Source organism: Colias eurytheme, chromosome 18, assembly GCF_061535395.1.
Source record: "Colias eurytheme isolate Ceu_HAF_F1 chromosome 18, ilColEury1 Martin Lab GWU primary, whole genome shotgun sequence".
In the NCBI taxonomy this organism is placed as follows: domain Eukaryota; kingdom Metazoa; phylum Arthropoda; class Insecta; order Lepidoptera; family Pieridae; genus Colias; species Colias eurytheme.
The window spans coordinates 3,156,109-3,175,344 of record NC_142997.1 but is presented as its reverse complement, the minus strand read 5'-3'; the positions used below and the strand labels follow the sequence as shown (position 1 = coordinate 3,175,344).

Genomic DNA, 19,236 nt, shown 5'->3' with positions numbered 1-19,236 from the left:
TACTGTTGATGGGAAATCAATACATTGCTATTGTAATATGTGTTGTGTAGCCTGCATTTACAATTCTATTATATATAATTATGAAGAAACTATGGAGAGATCGGGTTAACGGATTCATTACTTGCTATACATGGAATTAAATAGGTAGATAGTCAATGAACGTTCTCGTGGTAGAGCTGAATGGAAACCCAGCGTCGTTCTTATCTCGACGAAGACGATCAATTCCTGCATTCAATTCAACGAGACGCGCTTCAGCTCTATTACGAGAATATTGATGAAAAGAACGAATAACGTTAACAGAAAACAATTTAAACGTAACATGAAACGATGGTCGTTCGAATAAGCCCTGCGGCGACTGCCTCTCTACTCGTCTACGAACCAGTGTGTATCGCAGAAACTGAAACCGGGCTATTGCTGAAGGTCGGCTGTGGAGACACTCGAAGGTCGGGAGGAATTTCGAACTAAAAACCGGTGGAGTCGAACGGGGGGAGGCTGTAATACTGTGTCGATGTCGGAAAAGGTTCCTTTCACACCTAACCTTAACACGTCTAATCAATCACCAGTCGACGCCTGGTCCATCCTAAACTGAGGTACTCTTATAATTATCGTAATAGTTAAATGATTACAAATAAAACGTAACAAAGTATAATATCAAATAAGGAATGCTTACACTTGCTTAGCTACGGCTAGCCGCCCGCCCTGCGCGATTTCATACGAGAAACTCAGGATGTGATACGTCTTACGATACAGCAAATCAATTCAAAAATCACCGTTCGCTATTGCACCTTAATTAAATACCGTTAACGCTAAGATAGTTTTACTTGTATTTCATCTGTATTAAAATTATCGTATTATATACACCTCGCTATACATCTCTGTACAACTGTCTATCTTATCGTTTTATATCTAGTCGACGAAGCTAAATGAACGTTTAAGATTCGTCCGGGTAACTGAGGATGGGAACTGAAAGTGTCGCCGCGTGGCGGGGAAGGCGGCTGGCGTCTACACGTTATAACAAATACATCGAGTGGGGCGAGTCGCTCGCGCTTGCCGCCGGCCTGCGTGCGGCCCGTGGGGACTCAGGATGGGTCCGCAAGTGTCGGGTCACTCGACAGTCCGGAGGCAAGCGACGAACCCATCGCGCTACATATATCTACGAATCAAACTAATTATTCTTCTATAGTATAATAGTAAGTGTGTATGTATACTGGTTGTTCGATACGGCGAACTGGTATGGTATGCGTGTGCGTGCGAGCGAACCACGGCGTCTTTGGTTGGGCGGGAGGTTCTATTGAGGGCCCTTTGTTATAATTTATTATTATTATCATTTTTTTTTTGTAAAAAATCAACATTTTTGAAGGCACTTCTGATCGGACGAGCTGGCCCCGGTGCGTTTTTGTGACTTGGTATTCGATTGTATAATTGTATTTGGTGTTGAATTTCATAGGAACTCGGTTTGGTTTTGCCTTCATCTATTGTGCCTGTGTGGATGTGGGTTTCGTTATCTATTGGTTGAGAGAGACGCCGTGATATTCGCCGGCGGAGGGTGCAAGTCTCTTAATTAAAAGATTTCCAGAGTTAAAATTCTAAATATACATTAAAAAATATACCACGGATTAAAAGTTATTTGGCGTTCGTCTTGTGAAGAACGAGTAAACGAAAAGTTTCGGAGTATTATAGCTGCTTAAACGGATTACTGACTTACGATACTAAACTTGCACGCTCCGCGCTCGCACGTTGCTGTACTGAATGTGGCAACACGCATTCGGAATATAATATTTTATCTAACAAATAAACTTAATCCTATGTCCGGAACGAGAACTACTCGGTGTTCCGGACCAACTGAAACCATTTTGCCGAACGATGCCGAAATGTGAACAATTTAACCCAGGATGCTTACAATAAACTCAACTTAAGATGTTTACAGTTTTCGAATTTGGAGTCTGTATCTTTATACTATTGAAAAGTCTGCATGAACTTATAACCGGCTATCAGTATAAAAATAATGTTTAAATTCTTTGTTTGTGGATCGAAAAATAACCCTGCTCTATTGTACTAATGTCTATGGTTAACTTTAATTATCCCTAAAATAATTATGACGAGGTAAAGGTTGACAATTTTCGGACACGCGAAGCGCGCCAATAAAAAGAAACCTACAGGAATCAAACAAATAATAAGGAACGAGGAATAGGGGAGGAGAAAAAGAAAATAAATAAAAACAACAAAAATTTCAAACTTAAGCAGTTAATATATTAATCGTTTTCTAATTAAAGAATAAATCAATAAATTATTTAAGATATACATAACTATAAAAACCATTTACGATAATACTTAATAATAATATAATAATAATTATATATAGCGAAATATATTATGTGCACAAATAAAATTCTAGGTGACTTAAATTTCTTCTTACTCGTATAACCTAATGAATTTCCTAGTAGAGCGGCGGCCGTGGCGAGGCGAGCCACGCCTCTCGACGTTCAACGTACGAATTCAATTTCTTTAATAATTTAATTTAACTTTTTATTAATAATTTTGAATCTGAAGGCCTAAATGCGAGTGTCGTAAAATTTTGGTGTGCGAAACTTTCGTCCAATATGTTTTGTTTTTCGAATTTTGTTTGCCGAAACGTGTGTGCGTCGAGTCGTCGCGCTCACTCCAACTGTTCGAGGAAGTTAGGCGACTTGAAGTACTCCGGGACGGGGTCGTCGAGCCGCGAGATGACCTTGTAGATGGACTTCTTCCAGCTCTGCTCGGCGTCCTTGCCGCCCTGGATGGCGCGGAAGAACTCGCGCAGCGTCTGCTCCACCACGTATCTGAAGTTTGGTGGAACCTGGAATGCAAAACACCATGTTAAAGAGAGCAATATAAATTAATAGTAGTAGAACATTATAATCTATATTGTTTATATTGGAATTGAAAACTGAAGTCTCAGAATAAGAATACCTAAATTGTAGGTAGTATTTTTCATCTACTTTTAGATTTTAAGACTAAAGCTACTATCCTATCTAGAGAATAACAATAATAAGTTATACATGTAGAATCAATTCAAGATACACACCTCGATGTGGTTATTTCTGTTGTAATGCAGGTTCAAGACTCTGTACAGCTCGGAGTCACCAGCTACATGGAGGTCGTCCGCCGTCTTCAGGCCTTCACTGATGGCCTGTCTGGCGTACTTCTCCATTTGGATGTAGTAGAACTCTCTGTAACAAGAAATAGTGACTTAGTATTGGTGAAAAAATATGATGGAGAGCATATGAAATAGTTACAAGATTAAATATGTTAACAATTTTTTAAACGTTTGCATGGCCTAGACGTTATCCAAGTTTTATGATAATACGCGATTACCTAGAGACTGTCTTAGAATTATCTACAATGTCCTCAATATTGTACACAATGTATTTATGCTAATCCAGTAGTGGAACCATATTTGAACAATTAACATTGTTGCATGACATTAGAAACGATCGGCATTAGCGATGTGCGGGTAAATTCACCTGCAGTGTGACACTTCACGGCACAATGAGAATATAAAAAAGCACTCGAAAGCCGTCGGAGGGCTGAGAGGATTTGATTAGTCATTTTCGCTCAGTCCGCTTGTCGCGTCGCATCGCTATATCTTCGCTCCGCTTCGCTTACAAGAGCGAATCGAGTGTCTCGCGAGGCTAATTACTTACGAGTTCGCATTCAAACGGGCTAATTCAGTTTTTCTCGTCTCGTCACGGGTTGCTCACGGATAATACATAGCTATAAAACCCTCTATGACATTTCATTTGCCGGTACTTTAGATTTGAATTGTAATTCCAATGTCAATATTAATTGGCTACATCGAAGCGGAAATGCCGATGTCTTTTTGCCGCGGTTTTTCCTTTTTTAAGAGAATTTATTTATTTTGGATACGTGACACTTTAAACATAATAATACGGAATAAAAAATGAAATATGTCGCGATAACCAAGTGAAAATCCAAATCACTCAATAGTCAACTATCAATCGAAGCGGATCATACCTAAGCCACTTGCGAGAGCGAGAACACTCGAGCCTCTCGCTTGCACGCTGGGGTTTCTATTATTTTTTAATTGGCACTCCGCGAGATATTGCCAGCCTTACTAATTGAGTAAGTAAATGAAGTGTCTTAATAATTAGATGTCTTTTTTACCGGGAGGTGACATGATGTTTAGGTATTCAAGCATTTTGAATGGATATAATGTTTTTAATTAGAGGGATAAATTAATGTTGGAGTGCGTCATCCTTCATTTGCTTCTCACAAACAATATGCGGTATATGAAATATTTAAGTGTTTAACACGTGTTTTTATATGTAATGTCATCAATTTTGTGTTATTTGACCGATAAATATTTTAACAGATGTGATCATTACTGAATTTGAAGTGGTCTATTGGAGATCAAGTATTAACGGCTCTGCTTTTAAGTGGGTAGCCTTATTAACGTTGTTATCGCTAAGATAAAAATTTCTTTGAACGTTTTCTTTCAAAAATGATTTAAGATTATGATGACGATTAAAATAAATTGTTGTTATTCCGCCATAATTTACTGCGGCCATAAAGACAACTACATATTTTGTTACTATTTAAGTAAAAGTTAAAATTGAGCGCGAAATGTTCTTTTAAGAAAACCGTTACGAAAGTATCAGCTGTGTCATTGTCCAAATATTTCATTGAAAACATTTCTACATTTAATATGTAGGTACAATTATGTATTTTGAACCAATGAGTTAAGAGTTATTATTGCTTATAGAGTCAGAGTGGAGAGCAACAATAGTTCATCTTAAAATCAGGTTAGGGTAGTTAACTTTGAACTTTGTTACAAAGTGATAAGATAGAAAGTCGCGAATTAAGAAATGCCTTTTCTCAAGACATCTTTCGTTTACCTGAAGGCGGTCTTGAATGTCATTGTTTGATGAGGCAGTTGGTGTTTTTTGCGAAGTTTCTTAAGAGAAGTTTTTTCATAGTAAGCCAAGGACCGGACGGAATTACGTCTCACGGAACATTTCTTTGAAAAATCTTATTGTTTATTATGGCGAGGTTTAATTTAAAATTTCATAAAATGCTCTAATTAAGCTGGTTGAGGGTTGGAACTTGGAACATAATTGTACGGTTGGTATGCTACTGTTTTCTAAACAAGAAATTAGAAAGTGTAGGTAATGATACAATTTAAGACTCTTTTAAAACAACAACGCATTCGTCTAGATTATTGTTTATACTCTTTTGTTATAATGCCCAGATTATTGTCAACAATAGTTAACTATAGATACAAATTAGGTACTAGTGTTAAAAAATAAGATTATTACTGGAACAATTGAATAGAACAGACAATAATAAAATGGATAAGAAATATTATATTCTGTTAAAATTATTCTTATTACTAATAGAAACTAAATGTCAGATTTTGCAAGTCGTAAACCACAATGGGTGTAAAAAGCGCGCCAAGTTAAGGGAATGTTAACATCTTGGCTCCCCTTCAAGAAATCCTTCGATTCCCGTGTGAACTCCGGGCTCTTGCGACCATAGAGCTGATAATATAGACAAGTCAAGCTCTACATATCCTCAGGGATATGACGTTTACGTTTAAATTCCTTCATACTCTTCATAATGAAGGAATTTAAACGTAATGTTGAGGTTTATGATACGTTTTTTATTTATATGTTAAAATGACGTATTTAGTTTCATCTTAAAAATATCAAAATTAGATGAATCTCTTGATTTGACCATTTAATATTCTCAATATGAACAATAAATAACTATTATAAACATTCACTGGTAATTCCACCAATTTTCTTAAAATATTCGAAGAATACACGTATCATTTTGTTTTAAATTGAATTGTAGAGTCGTCTAAACGTTCGAAGCTCTACATCGTGTGTCGCTAAGAAATCTCAGAAGGGTCAGATCATTGTTTAATATTTTCTTCCCTTCATTGTTGACTCGTTTGGCGAGAATTACTCTTTGTTGCCGAGTTTATACCTTGGCCTTATAACCGTTTTTTTTAAGTTTACATTTGTATAGTTATTTTGAGTTATATTCTTGACACCCGATAAAAATTAAAATTTGTTATGTTCATAGGCAAAGACTAAATCAATTTTAGATTTTTACTAATTATTATTTTTTCCTGTATCTAAAACAAATTTCTAATACTACAATACAATGTTCGACGCATAATAATTCGCAATAGTTCGATCTGTATTGTTAGCTAATCTGTTCGATCATGACAGGTCAACAGATGCGCAGACGCAGCCCCATCACACAATGCGATAATCCCAGTCACTTTGAGTTATTGATTACAGATTATATAATAACCACTTTTTGGCTTATCCCTAGTATGTATGAAAATTATGTAAAACTCTACATTGTTATTACTCTACCTTACTCAATGTATTGTAGGAATAATTTAAAACGCTATTTGTTTTTCATTGATGTTTAGCGAACTGAATTCCGTTTACAATGTTATTTTTAATATTTAAAAAAATCTACTTTTATACTAGTATGTATTTTCTAAACTATTTTTATTCTATTCTCTTATACGCGGCTCATTATAAACAATCACAAGGTGACGCAAGATGTTGATAAACAAGTTAATTAAGCAATTACTTGGATATGGGTTAAAGTGTCATATCGGCATACCGATGTCTACCTTAACATATAGCTTACGGTTTTTGCAACATGCGGGTACACCGCTATGCGATAACAACCACCTTATTTTTACTTTTTTCTAACATCTTCATCTATGACACCACATGTCAAACTCAAAAGCGAACACACCACAGATTAAACACATATTTTTGAACTGAAAACTTCTTTAGCGGCGTTGGGTATAAAATCTTAAACTCGCATCAGGACACGTGGCCTGATCGAAAAAGCGTAAGACGGATTTTTTTAGCCCTTATATTCCATGCGTAAGACTGATACCATTCCAATATATCAAACATGCTGAACGTTAATAATCAAGTTTTCACTTCTGCCGGCACTCCCGGAGTGCAACCCGTCTTTTTTTTATCTATATTTCCCAGTAACGTTTAATAATATTGTATTATTAATTACCACCAGAATTAAGGCTCAAGTTCTTAATTATTCTTCATGAATAAATAAAACGCCTTTTTATGCTCTTTCATTTTCACGGCCTAATTATAATAGAGAACTGTAGTCATCAAACAATTATACCTAAACATCGGACGAGCGCACCGCACACAAAAAACTCATTTATAATGCTGAAATATACACCACCTGAATCAGTTCATAGAAATATTTTGATATAAAACCAACAAATCAGTATTGAAAAGGAGCTAACGCACACAATCGAGCGTTATATAAAACAAAAAAGAGTGCTTATAAACGCGTAACTTTGGCCTGTAAAAAATAGTTTTCAGACATTTCCCACTGACTTCAAATATACTCATTTCGATCGTTGCCAAATACAATGGTTATTAAAACCTGATGCAGGCACGAGTCGCTGAAATGATAGGGGAGGTATTACAGGTTGCGTGTGTGTGCGCGGGTGGGTGTGTGTGTGAGTGGACGGCGTCCAGCTTTCGTATCGCACGCCAGAATGAGCCGCCAATGTTACTAGACTATAAAAAAGATAGAGACGCAAAAAAACAACGTTGTTGCACATTTATTTACTGTTTAGTATTGATCATCGAATAAAGATAAAACTGTTGAAAGGAACAGAGTAAGCGCTTTTGTGTCGTAATTCTGAACAGTTTCTACTGGATATCGAAATGAACATGACTAAGGAAAATAAACGATAACCTCATTACAAACCGAAATAGCAAATACTTCATTCATTAATTCAACGATGATGCAGTGAAAATTGAATGCATAAATATAAAACAATTCACAAAAACCATTGATCCGCACAAAGAAAGTGAACAGTATTCAAAAAGTTGAGCCTAATAAAAATAGTGTTTAAAAAAAAAGACTGCTCTACATTCTTGTTCTCTGTGCTAAAGTCGCACGGCGGTGTGCACACATGCACACGGCGCACACAGGCGCGGGTAAAAGCGAGTAAACTAATACCGGGCCGGATTAATGCTTCAGTTAGTGAAAAAACTTTTTTTCAGCCTCCGCCGTCCGTCACAGGGCCGCACTCGGAAGTTATTTGATAAAGTTAATTATCTATCTTGTTGTTTTTTTTTCGGACTTGTATTATTTTATGATAGGTACCTATCATTATTTTAATTATGATATCGTTATTATATTACTTTTAAGTTAATTTATTTACGTAAGTATACATTTTAATTTAACATACAACTAAGAATGTGAACTCGAAGCAATTTGACAATCGGTACTTAGCAGTTAGCACGTATTTGTAAAAACGATGTTGCGTTGCAATGCGGGCTGTAGACGGTTATCTACCCATACACTTCGCAACTTTCTCGCGAATAATTCGCTTATCTCTTAACGGGAAATCCGAAACTTAATGTTGTTTAGGTAGGTCGAAGAATGGTTACAATATAACGCTAATATAAGGATAAGGATATTGCTATAAAATAATAATGATTTGATTTAATTTTGTTAAATAATGTGAATGTAATTTCGTAATTATCCTATACTTTATTTTAAATGCTTAAATAATTCATTCGCATTAGATATTATTTAACAATTTATTATATTATGTACTTAACAATAACGCTTTCTTATTCAAAAGTAAAAAAAATAAAAAAACGCAATGACAATAATGATAACTTGTTAAAAAAAGGGCGGATGAATCGTCACCGAAATCCGCTCCTGCCTAATGACTCCCTCCTCACTGACCTGCCTCTGTCTTGTACCCCACGCTTGAAAAGTTCAGCTCATTTGAGTGCTTGCGGAGATTTTATTACCCCAACTATACTCGCTTCGGTATTAAAATTTCGAAAAAAAAGGGTTGAACAGACGCGAGGCCGTTTAAGTGCATAAAGCTGACCGTTCGCGGTTGCTTGATTTCTGGATTAGTTCACTAATTACTGTTTTGAGACAGTTTCAAAAACCAACCGTCATTTCTTTATTTTCAGCCTCCTCGAGTGTCCGCGGTAAAAAGTATACAACGATGCTGTCCTTTGAGCTTCCCGGTATGAAATTACGGCTTCAATTACAACTAATGCTAAAAATTTGTGTGTCGAGTGTCCATTTGATATGAATTTCATTATTATGAATGTTTTTATTTTTTAATATCATGAAATTTTTTATTATGTTCCTGTGGGGCAGCTGAACGGGGAAGTGGGTTTTTTGTCGTACGAACCTTTTGTGGAAATAATATTCATTCCATTCAATTTGACAACCAATTGAACTAGTGAAGTATGTTTACAAAATATGTTTCATATTTTACAAATAATAATCTGTGAAAATATACAAGCATTAAACGCATAAAACACTATAAATTTATTATCAAGCATCAAATCACTGGAACGCTGGCAATCGAATCGTTCGAAATTCGAATTTGAAATCATGACAAAAAAAACTATTCATTACCATATTTGAATAACGAGCATGTCATCACATCTCGTATATTTATTATCGGAACAAATATGTAATCGGAGCCGCGAATATGTTTTAATATGGCGGCCGTTGATCACGTGTCTAACAATAATTACTTTAGTGTTGCCAGCCGTCATTACGTCAAACCGCCTGCTTGCTCACATTTTCACTATACTCAAGTTATTTCCCTCGGGTCTTTTGTCATTGCTATTTATTACTAAGATTTCCTACGTCACGTATATTTTTTTACTTATCCAGGTGGAGCGCAAGTTTGATAGCTTTATGGTTTAAAATCAATATTCTTCATTTGATATTCAGACAAGTGATTACATAACATGCTCGTGATGAAAGCTCGTTCTGTATTTAGTGTTAACGTATTTTAAAGATATGGAAATAAATTAATTACTGTAGGTATTCTAATTTCTTTAAATTCTCGTTAAAAACGAATTCATTAAACTTAAAACTGATTAAATTAAAGAGCAACAAAACAAAGTCCATGTTACATTGTTATCAACAATAACTTTTTGTCCTTGTTACATCCTTGTTCTGTCTTTACCACTATCAACGGAAGCAGCAGCGTTTGCGCATTTTATCTCGCTTTAACAGAAGTGCGGCCAATCTGAAAGATCTGTAGCCGAGACCAGTTCTTATGTATCTCATTTGTTTAGCTAAGTATCGGAAGGTCTAGTTATAGTGGATGGTGGAAAGAATGTTGGCTATTTTATGTGGAATTAGTTCATAAGTTTCATTGTGGGTTCATGAACTCGATGGTTGATCGGAATAAACAATTACGTTAATGATTTTAGATTTGTATACTAAATTAAATTCCCGAAAGGTTAGAATTATTTTAGAAACGCTAGAGATTTTTGCTTTTTTTTTCATTAATATTGTACAGCTATAAAATATTGAGTAAGTGTCCCCTATGTAAGAAAACATTACGTATACCTAATATTTAACTTCGTACCCAGGGGGAATTATTTATCAGAAATTCGATATTGAAAGTGACTCAACCTAAAAGACGATATTAATTAACGATCGTCTTGAAAATTTTCAAACCGTAATAACATTAACAGTCTCAAAAATATATTTCCGAACAATCAATTTAAAAAATGGAATCATCGAATTTGTCTATGAAAATTCGTAGCTAGCTGTAGGTATACCTATACGCCAGTGCCTGTTGTCTTGATTAAAAAAAAGCATCGCGTGTCACCGACATTCCCGCCCAAACTCGTGTGTGCTGTCATTAGAACCGTATTAAGGTTTTTAAGGCAAATGCTAATGAAAGAATGCCGCGCCCGCTCCTTCGAGACCGCGACAAGGCGCGCCTCGCTGTGTTGCGTGCGACTGAAGATATGTCATATTTATAAATACGGTACGCATTGTCGTGTTTATTGCGCCTACTTCATACGATTAATTTTTACTTGAGTTATTTCCGGATATTAAAAAAGTACTTGGTATAAAGATCTTGAGTAAAGCTCAAAATTGAGCTTTTATGGCATAGTTTTAGACTACGACCTAAAAAGTATAAATTAATTAATTAAATACACGTACGTAATCATTGTTAAGGGTGTGGTAAAATTTTTAATGGGTCGAAGACAAGATACGGCCAGTATGAAGGAACAGGCACTTTTCTAATTATGCTTTCATTAGTTGATGGAGGCTTACTCATGCTTACGTTAAGGAATTATGACTTGCATGCACGATGTTTAATCTTCTTGTGCCATCATTGTCGTATTGTCTCTCCAGTTAGGACTTATAGAGCGCTCATTTTTTATTTCTGTTTTTTAATACTTTTTTCTTGCAGATATTTTTTAATTGATGCGACGAGTGCCAAGGTTTTCCCGGTATTGTCAGAAACGTTCCAAACAATTTTTACATTTCCAGTATGATTAGAGTACAAAATAATGAATCAACAGTGTTTATTATGTAATGTAATATGTGCTAACGCAACTGACAAACCGAACTGAGTCACATATTTATCTTCATATTGTATTTCCCAATTGAATATATCAGAAATAATGTCTCATATGTGATACGAGCGAAGTAGGGCACAGGAAGACTGGAGAGCCAACCCCACATGGCCCGCTTCTTGATTACAGCGATAAGTACCGCGCCTTGCGTGTTTTAATTATATTATTAACGACGCCGAAACTAATAGTTTATCATGGTTAGTACTATGATATGTAAATATCAGCCTCGCCTTACTATTAGCCCCGTTGCGTGCGCGTGAACCTTCACATTCGCGCGTAAAGACACGTTGCGTACAATTTACTGGCGAGGCGTGACATTCTAAGGCACCACAATTAACGTAAACACTTTCACTGTGTATCCCATTACGTCATTAATTCAATCGTCACGCCTAAACAAAAAGCCCACTCGTAAGACGTGAAAACTAGCGTGACGCGTAATTAGCAGCTTTTTAGAAGAAAAACTACTCATAAGCTTCCTCGAAAGGGTAGGATTAATTACTGGAGGTGCTTGTATGAACGTGGCGCGATATAAATGGCCGGCCACTTGGCACCCTAGCCTCGCCTGGCCTTATTAAAAATGTTAACACGTAAATTAGACTCCGCAGCGACTAGCGAGGCACTGTATTAGCCAACCAATTAAATTTTAGAGTCAGCTTATACAATACGCAGCTAGGCGACTTCACACGTCGAGGGATGCCTGCGACAAAACAACCTTGCCCACGTTAGATCAACCCCGTCATACATTTTCCTTCACACTTTGATAACGTTTCTAGTGTATAAAAAATAAAATTGCGCACTTAAGTTTTTAATTACAAAAAATTAAATATTGAACTAAATATGTACGAAGCGAGTTAGCACGGTAAGTTAAAAAGGCATATGAAAATTGCGACGTAAGGTTGGCAACATTTCCGTTGCCGACTGTGAGAGTCCTTGCGTACGAGAGAATTTATTCTCAGTTGAATTAATAAAAAATATTAACTTTATAAAGTAATTCTGATGATTGAAAATCTTGTTATTTTAACATTTCCCTTTGCCGTTTCAATGAAATGCGGAGATAATTTTACGCCGTCTAACTTCACGAGAGCGAACGTGATTATGAGATATGAATAAGTGATTAATTAAAAAAAGTCGCGAGCATGTCATTAAGGGCATCAGTGGCCGGCTTTAGGCCGCATTGTGCGTGGCGGTGTCGGTCGTGTGAGCGCTAAAAGGTTTGAGGCTCGCCTAGTCTAAGTGCACACCCTCATGCTAGTTGGATGTGTATAAAGATTAATTGGAGTGTTGCCTATTCTGACAATTTACGACGCCTTCTGGCGGGCCGGCCGCAGACCACTTCTGCGCGACTTAATTAAGCGAAATAACTTAAACGAGTCACCGTTGCTAATTAGAGCTATCGTCGGCTAATTCTACGAGTGACTCTTTGTTTGCGAGCGTTTCTTTGAGTTGCGCGCTGAAAGAATTTGTCTTTGCTTCGACTTTGAAGGATGTTTGTTTTGGCCCCCGCGGAGTTTTCAAAGAACGCTGTGTTAATTTCGTCGAATAAACTTTTTCGTATACAGAGTAATGTTATTCGTAAGTGGTCGCTAATTTAAAAAGGAATCGCTTTAAGGTTGGTACACACTGCGCGCCAGAGCGATCGTAAAAGACATAAGTGAAGGGTTCTCGCCTTTAGAACCCTTGAGGTGCGCACACACTTCGTCAACAAGTGGCTAGTTGCTTTCTATACTGAGCTTTGCGTCTTTTCACCACCGATATGTTTAATTTTTAATTTAACTGCCATTAAAACACTATCAACGGTTATCGCTTTGAGGCTATCGTAAACAATTATTAGCGTGTACCTACTCATTAATTTTTATGTCGCGTTTTCTAAAGTTCAAATGTTAATTAGTATAATAAAGCTACCAATTAAATTCGATAGAGTTAATGAGAGAAGTATAACATAAATCTGCATTCCGTGATTTCTATGTAGATATTATGGATTGCCAAATGATCACCTTTTAACTATATTTATCTAGTTACTTAATGCATTAACTAAAGAATTTTTCAAGAGATCGTCATTAAAATTACCTCTAAAATAGATATGTAAAATTATCAAAACGATGTGGTTTTCGTATGACTAAACATATAAAATGCGCATATATTTGTAAATTAAAGCAATCGCTAATCGATGCTTCCGTTTTAAAATATCATTAGCGTGTAGCGGTGCTACCGGGCGTCTACGGACACCTCGTAATTGCCTTCGTGTATGACCCTCACCCTTTCAGTATTCTTTCAGAGATGCTTATCGTAAGGAAATGACCGTTTTCCGTTGTCCACAATGCAACCATTAAGGGTACAATTTAAATGGACTTAGTTGCGTTTTCAAAGAAATTTTCATATTTTACAATTGATGTATTGCGATCAAAAATTGTGGAGGCTTTTTAATTTTCTTGCCCACCTCCCCATACAATTTACGGTCGAAAGTAGATTTTGTGCAGCCATGGTGAATGGAAATACATTTCATTTATGATGTTCCATACAAATTTATCAAATTCCGCCGTTTGGTAACCATTCAAATTATAATTAGGTACCTTAACAAAGTCGGGTCAACAAGATATCTTTAAGTTAATTAATATTATGAACATATTTCCGACACAATCGTATTTTATTTGGTACGCGGTTGATATTTTTAACTAATTAACTTGCGGTTAGTAATATAATTCCTTTATCCCAACTAATTAGACGCTTACAGGAAAATCTTGAATTATTGAGAAACCAACGGATAAACTGCAGCAAAACGATATAATAGAAGTGGCTCGACCATTATAATTAAATGAAGAGAGATAGGGGCGTTCTATGAAACATTTTATAAATAAATACGCGAAAAATTTTCCGATCATGAAAGCTTTTATAAAGTTTTCGCTTTATCAACTTAGATAATATAATATTGGCTTAAGATACGAACAGAAAGCTGTGATAGTAACGATATCAAAACAAATTGAAGTGCTAAGCACACATCGATGTAATGTAATGATCTAGGTGAGTGGCATCGTCTCTGTCTTTGTTATGGAGTGTGAGTGAGACAAAATGGAATGTTTCAGGATATCGGCCAATAGATATGCAAAGAAGGGGAAGTTTATCGCAGAGGCACGCGGCTTATGGCAGGTGAAACTTATCAGGACTGAGATAGCGGGAAATTAGTCGAGTGGAAATCGATACTGAAGAATATTTTTCCTCAATACTTGGCGACACATCAATATAGTTGATAGTTAAAAAATAATTTACATATTATAGCTGCACAATCCTATATAGTAAATGCAATAATAGTAAACATTAATGTATTTAAAATGTATGATAAAATAGAACTTCGATTAGTCATGTTTCTTTACAGTAATTTCCTTGGTTATTCCTTTACGACTAAACTAAATAATAGCGTATTATAAACTTGTCTTACAAATTAAAGAGTGCGTCCCTCTATTTGCACTTCTTATATAATTTAGTGTCATTTCTTGGAGGTCTTTCTATAAGTAATGTTTTCGTCTAATAATACACCTATTGAAGTTTTATATTACCTTTACGTATAAGTCAATACAATTCTGAATATGCAAATAAATATGAACAAAATTTGTTGGTATATTTATTAATAGATAGAACTGTGACCCCAGTGATTTGTGTAATTAGGAAATAGTGAATTTACACCCCTTTATTGAATTATTATAGGGCGATTGAATAATCGATCGTCAAGACAGTGATTGCATTCAATTAGTCAATTCAGAGCTAAGATTGCTTTACTCTTTGATTTTGACTCTATATAGTTTACGATATAAAAATGACGTAGGCACCTCTACCAATATAATCTTCACTAATATAATATATAAAGCTGAAAGCTGAAGCGCGGAGCACAACTAGTATAATATAGGTACTTAACGATAACAAAAATTACGTATACCAAACATTTATATTTGACGATAAAAAATTACATATACAAAAAAAACATGAAAATTTTCGTAATAATGAATTAGGACACTTACCTAAAGTTTGAGAACCACTTGACGAGCTGTGCAGTGTTGTTCTTGTTGAACTTGATGTCCGGGAAGTACATTTTGAGGACCGCTGAGCTCGGGTACCGTACCCAGAAGAACATCAGCTTGGCCTTGCGTAGGTGCATCGGCGTTAATGTTGAAGAGTGCAGTGGAATTAAGGATCATATTGTTTTGAATGATAAACAAATATTAAAATACAAAAATAGAATAGACAAATGTTAGACGTAAAGAAGCTAAAAAAGAAAAAAACTAATCTTCATTTACTATAATTATTTGATAGAAATCTCCCAATTATAACAATCGAATAAAATAACCGATCGATTAATGGAATTAGGCTAAGAACTAATTGTAATTATTGGCTATATATCGAGTTATTCTTGGATATAAGGAATGGTAAATCTGATTATATCCCAGTATTACGTCGGTTCAACGAAGCACCACAAAACCTTAATCCATTTGCATCTAATCTTATAAAGCACCTTATCTGATATCGGAATGGGCATCTACTGTTTGGATTAATTAATATTGTTTCCAACATTGTTTTACATAATATGAACGCGAAATTAAAACTAATAACGTTGAATTTAATAGAATGTTTACGTAAATTGGTTATTGGACTAAAATGATATATTGTGGCTTTGCTTATTATGCCTTTAATGTGTGAAAAGGTTTTCCTTCATACGTACATAGACATACCATGTATGGAAAAGTGTAGAAACCGCAACACTTTGTAGGTTTCCAGAGTCGTATGATGTCTAACGGTTAAGTAGGAAGTAGGCGGTCGCAATCGTAAGGTTAAACTACAGAAATAAGATATCTGTGGCCGTTTGCGTGTACGGCTTGGCCTGAGAACTCGACAGGATTATGTTGCGAACATTATTGTCTTATAGCTATGTTCTAGTCGGGTGCTTCGTTGAACATTTACGTAATAAAGGCTACTAAGAAGGCAAAGAAACTAATGAATTAGAATTTCGTGGTTAGACTTATAGCTAAGTTATTTTGTATTGAAAAGGATATAGTAGGCTGAACTCCGTCGTAGGGCAGGTCAGTGGAGTTGCAGTCGGAGTGCGGATCCTGCGTGTCCATGTGCGGGTGGTGCGGGCCGGCGGCGTGGTGCGGCACGTGCGGGTGGTGTGGGCGCAGGTAGTCCGGCGAGCCGTGGTGCGCCGCCGCCAGCAGCACCGGGTGCAGCATCGCCGGCGCGTTCGGCAGCGGCGGCGAGTCCCGCTCTGGCGCCGGTGGTGATCGAGCTAGCCCACCACCCGCCCCAAAAAATGGCGAGTACGGTGAGAACACTTGGCTCTCGTGCAGCGACGGGTTCGGTATCGCTACGGACGTGGGTAACGCCATCCCTCCCGGGAACGGTCGCGGAGACGGTGATTCGGGGAATTTACTTTCAGGCGATTGGCCGACGCCCTCTCCTAGGATTCGACTGACGGTGCGCGGCGTGATTCGCGTGTCGGTGACCTTGTGCCGTTTTTTCTTGGGCGTGACGACCAGACTTAAAGGTTCGATCGAGTCCATGCTTTGATCCCGGTCGAAGTGTCCATTCATCGGGCCAAAGTGTGACGGCATTGGCTTCTGCGGCGTCTGGAACAGGCCTGTTGGAGGTCGCATATGAGCGCCGTGGCCAGGCCCGCCCGCCTCGGGGTGCAGCGGGAAAGCCGCGCCGCCTGGCGCACGGGGGCCATTCATATGACTCATAAATAACGGATTATTTGTCATAAACGGTACGCCGTTCGGCGCACCCGGGTGATGGACGGGTGGATTACCTGACATTTGTCCGGGTGGCCTCTCTGGAGCTTTAGGAGGCGGCGATTTTCTGTCGATCATCCGCGTAGCTCGCATCAAATCTTTGTTTAATTGTTCAGCAGCCGCTGCAGCCGCTTCTGATTGCTTGCCCATAATGCGTCGCTGATGCACGAAACGTGTCACAATTGAATCAATAAGGCTGGCTAACGATGCTGTTATTTCACTCTTGAGAACATCAGCCAGGCTTTCGAGGTCAGCCCCCGTTATAGGGCCAACTGAACCTGTGTTGCTACGTAGTGCATCTAATCGTTCTGCGAGTTCTGACGGTAAAGGCGGTTTAGGTGTTTGGCCCATTTGTCGTTGTTGAGGCGAATGTTGATTGGACTGTGGCCTTTGTTGTTGATTATTTTGTTGATGTTCACTCGCTTCTTTCATGCGTGCTTCCTGTTCTAAGAATAATTTCTGGCTAACATTGAGGTACATAGCGGCTGCGTTGTTTAGATGCTGATGCGAATGTTGTGGATGCATGTGTTCACCGTGCGGTAGATGTGGTATCATGGGAAGAGTACCGTTAAAGCCTGGTGGTAAATGTGGATGGGCGGCATTGTGAGCTTGTATTTTCGCAGATATCATCTTACTCATCACTTGTGAAAGCATATTTGGTGCAGCACTATTAGGTATCGGCGGCGGAACCTCCTTAACAGGCGACGCCGGTTCTGACTTTGGAACTGTATCGTCGTTTTGTTCTACATCACTAGAAGCACCGTCGTTATCAATTGTTTCAGATTCTTGACCCATGCGATTACAAAGTTGCAAATATTTTTCTTGCATCTCAGCTAATTGTTCTTGCATAGTTCTTAATTGGGATTTTAAAGCATTTTTTTCTACTAATTTTTGTTGAATCGGAGGTCGCTCACCGTCATCCTCAGAATCATCCGACACTGTTTGAGCACTGCTGCCGTGGCTGGCACCGTACCTCTCTGCAGCACCGTCGTGTTGTTGCGGATGGTATAACTTCCGTTTCTTACAGCCGTTCACTTGAGGTTGTTGTGGCGCAGGACTAGAACGCATCGTCGACACTATATTTTCTACACGAGCACGTTTCACATCCTGTGGTCGTGGAGAGGACCTTTGTGCGTCACTATCGCGGTCCTCGGGTTCTGACTTAGGTGCAAGAAGCTGGTCTGAAGGTGGCGGTGCAGGCGGTGGTGAAGTACGTGAATCACAAGCATTATCTAGTGTTAGGAGAGCGTCGTCGAGATCTGGGCGCGAGTCACGAGAAATCGGCCGTTCTGGCGAAAGCTTCTCCTCCTTGGGTTCATCATTGTTATTGTTTGCAAGTACGTTATTATTGTCCGGGGAGAGTCGCATGAGTTCCTTCTTGCGACTCTGTAAAATGTCTCTGAGTACGCGATCGCGAAGCATGTCGCCACCGCTCGCCTCATCGCTGTTGTCCTCCTGCTTGGGTGCGCGGCCCAACAGTTCATTGAGCATTTCTGCGGGCGCGTAGCAAGGACCGAAGAGGCCGAAGTGTTGGCGACCCTCGAAGATGGCGCCGTAAAGTCCCCCACTCATGTGTGCGGCGCGCGCGGGCGCGGGTCCGTTCGTCGCGAGAGTTGAATAAGAATTGCGTGGCTCACCGGCGTCCACGCGCTGTCTGACGCGTTTCTGTTTCTTTAGGAGCTTATCCGAGTAGGGCGCGTGTGAGTCGGCCTCCTCCTCCGATGACATCATAGGCTAGACGAGCCCCAATTGGCCGGACGGGCGGCGGGCAGGGCCCCACCGCGCTACTCGAGCCGCATCGCCCGTTCTGCAACAAGGAGGGGATCGCGTCACACACCTGCTCATGCGACGGCCGCGTTGCGTCTCGAGCGCACGTATTATACTTTAACTTTGAACGTCTTGCGCGATGTATGCTACTTTGTTTATAAAAACATGTTCACTTATACATATAACATTGCTATTCAAAAAGTATGGCAACTGTCCAAATATTAATAAGATGTATTTTAATTCAT

At 38.2% G+C, this 19,236-nt stretch overlaps 1 protein-coding gene across 2 annotated transcripts; it reads right to left on the bottom strand.

The window, feature by feature from the left end:
• Window positions 1-2,241: 2,241 nt before the first annotated feature.
• On the bottom strand, window positions 2,242-18,970 carry pros (homeobox protein prospero). Of its 2 annotated transcripts, XM_090112246.1 has the most exons (5): window positions 17,242-18,970; window positions 16,487-17,070; window positions 15,458-15,612; window positions 3,065-3,209; window positions 2,242-2,836 (listed from the first exon to the last, which is right to left on the bottom strand). In XM_090112246.1, the coding sequence occupies exons 1-5, from the start codon at window positions 18,953-18,955 to the stop codon at window positions 2,657-2,659; spliced, it is 2,778 nt and encodes a 925-aa protein (XP_089968372.1). In that variant the 5' UTR covers window positions 18,956-18,970; the 3' UTR covers window positions 2,242-2,656. The 2 variants fall into 2 exon arrangements, with proteins under 2 accessions (XP_089968372.1, XP_089968371.1); XM_090112245.1 differs by having other exon boundaries at window positions 16,487-18,970.
• Window positions 18,971-19,236: the final 266 nt, after the last annotated feature.

Bases quoted from the DNA above. Each gene is read 5' to 3' on its own strand.
- pros (XM_090112245.1), bottom strand. From the start codon at position 18,955: ATGATGTCATCGGAGGAGGAGGCCGACTCACACGCGCCCTACTCGGAT. The intron at 15,613-16,486 runs ATATCCTTTTCA...ATTCCACTGCAC, and splicing joins ACGACGGAGTTCAGCCTACT to TCTTCAACATTAACGCCGAT. The intron at 3,210-15,457 runs GTAAGTGTCCTA...TTCTTGTTACAG, and splicing joins AAGTGGTTCTCAAACTTTAG to AGAGTTCTACTACATCCAAA.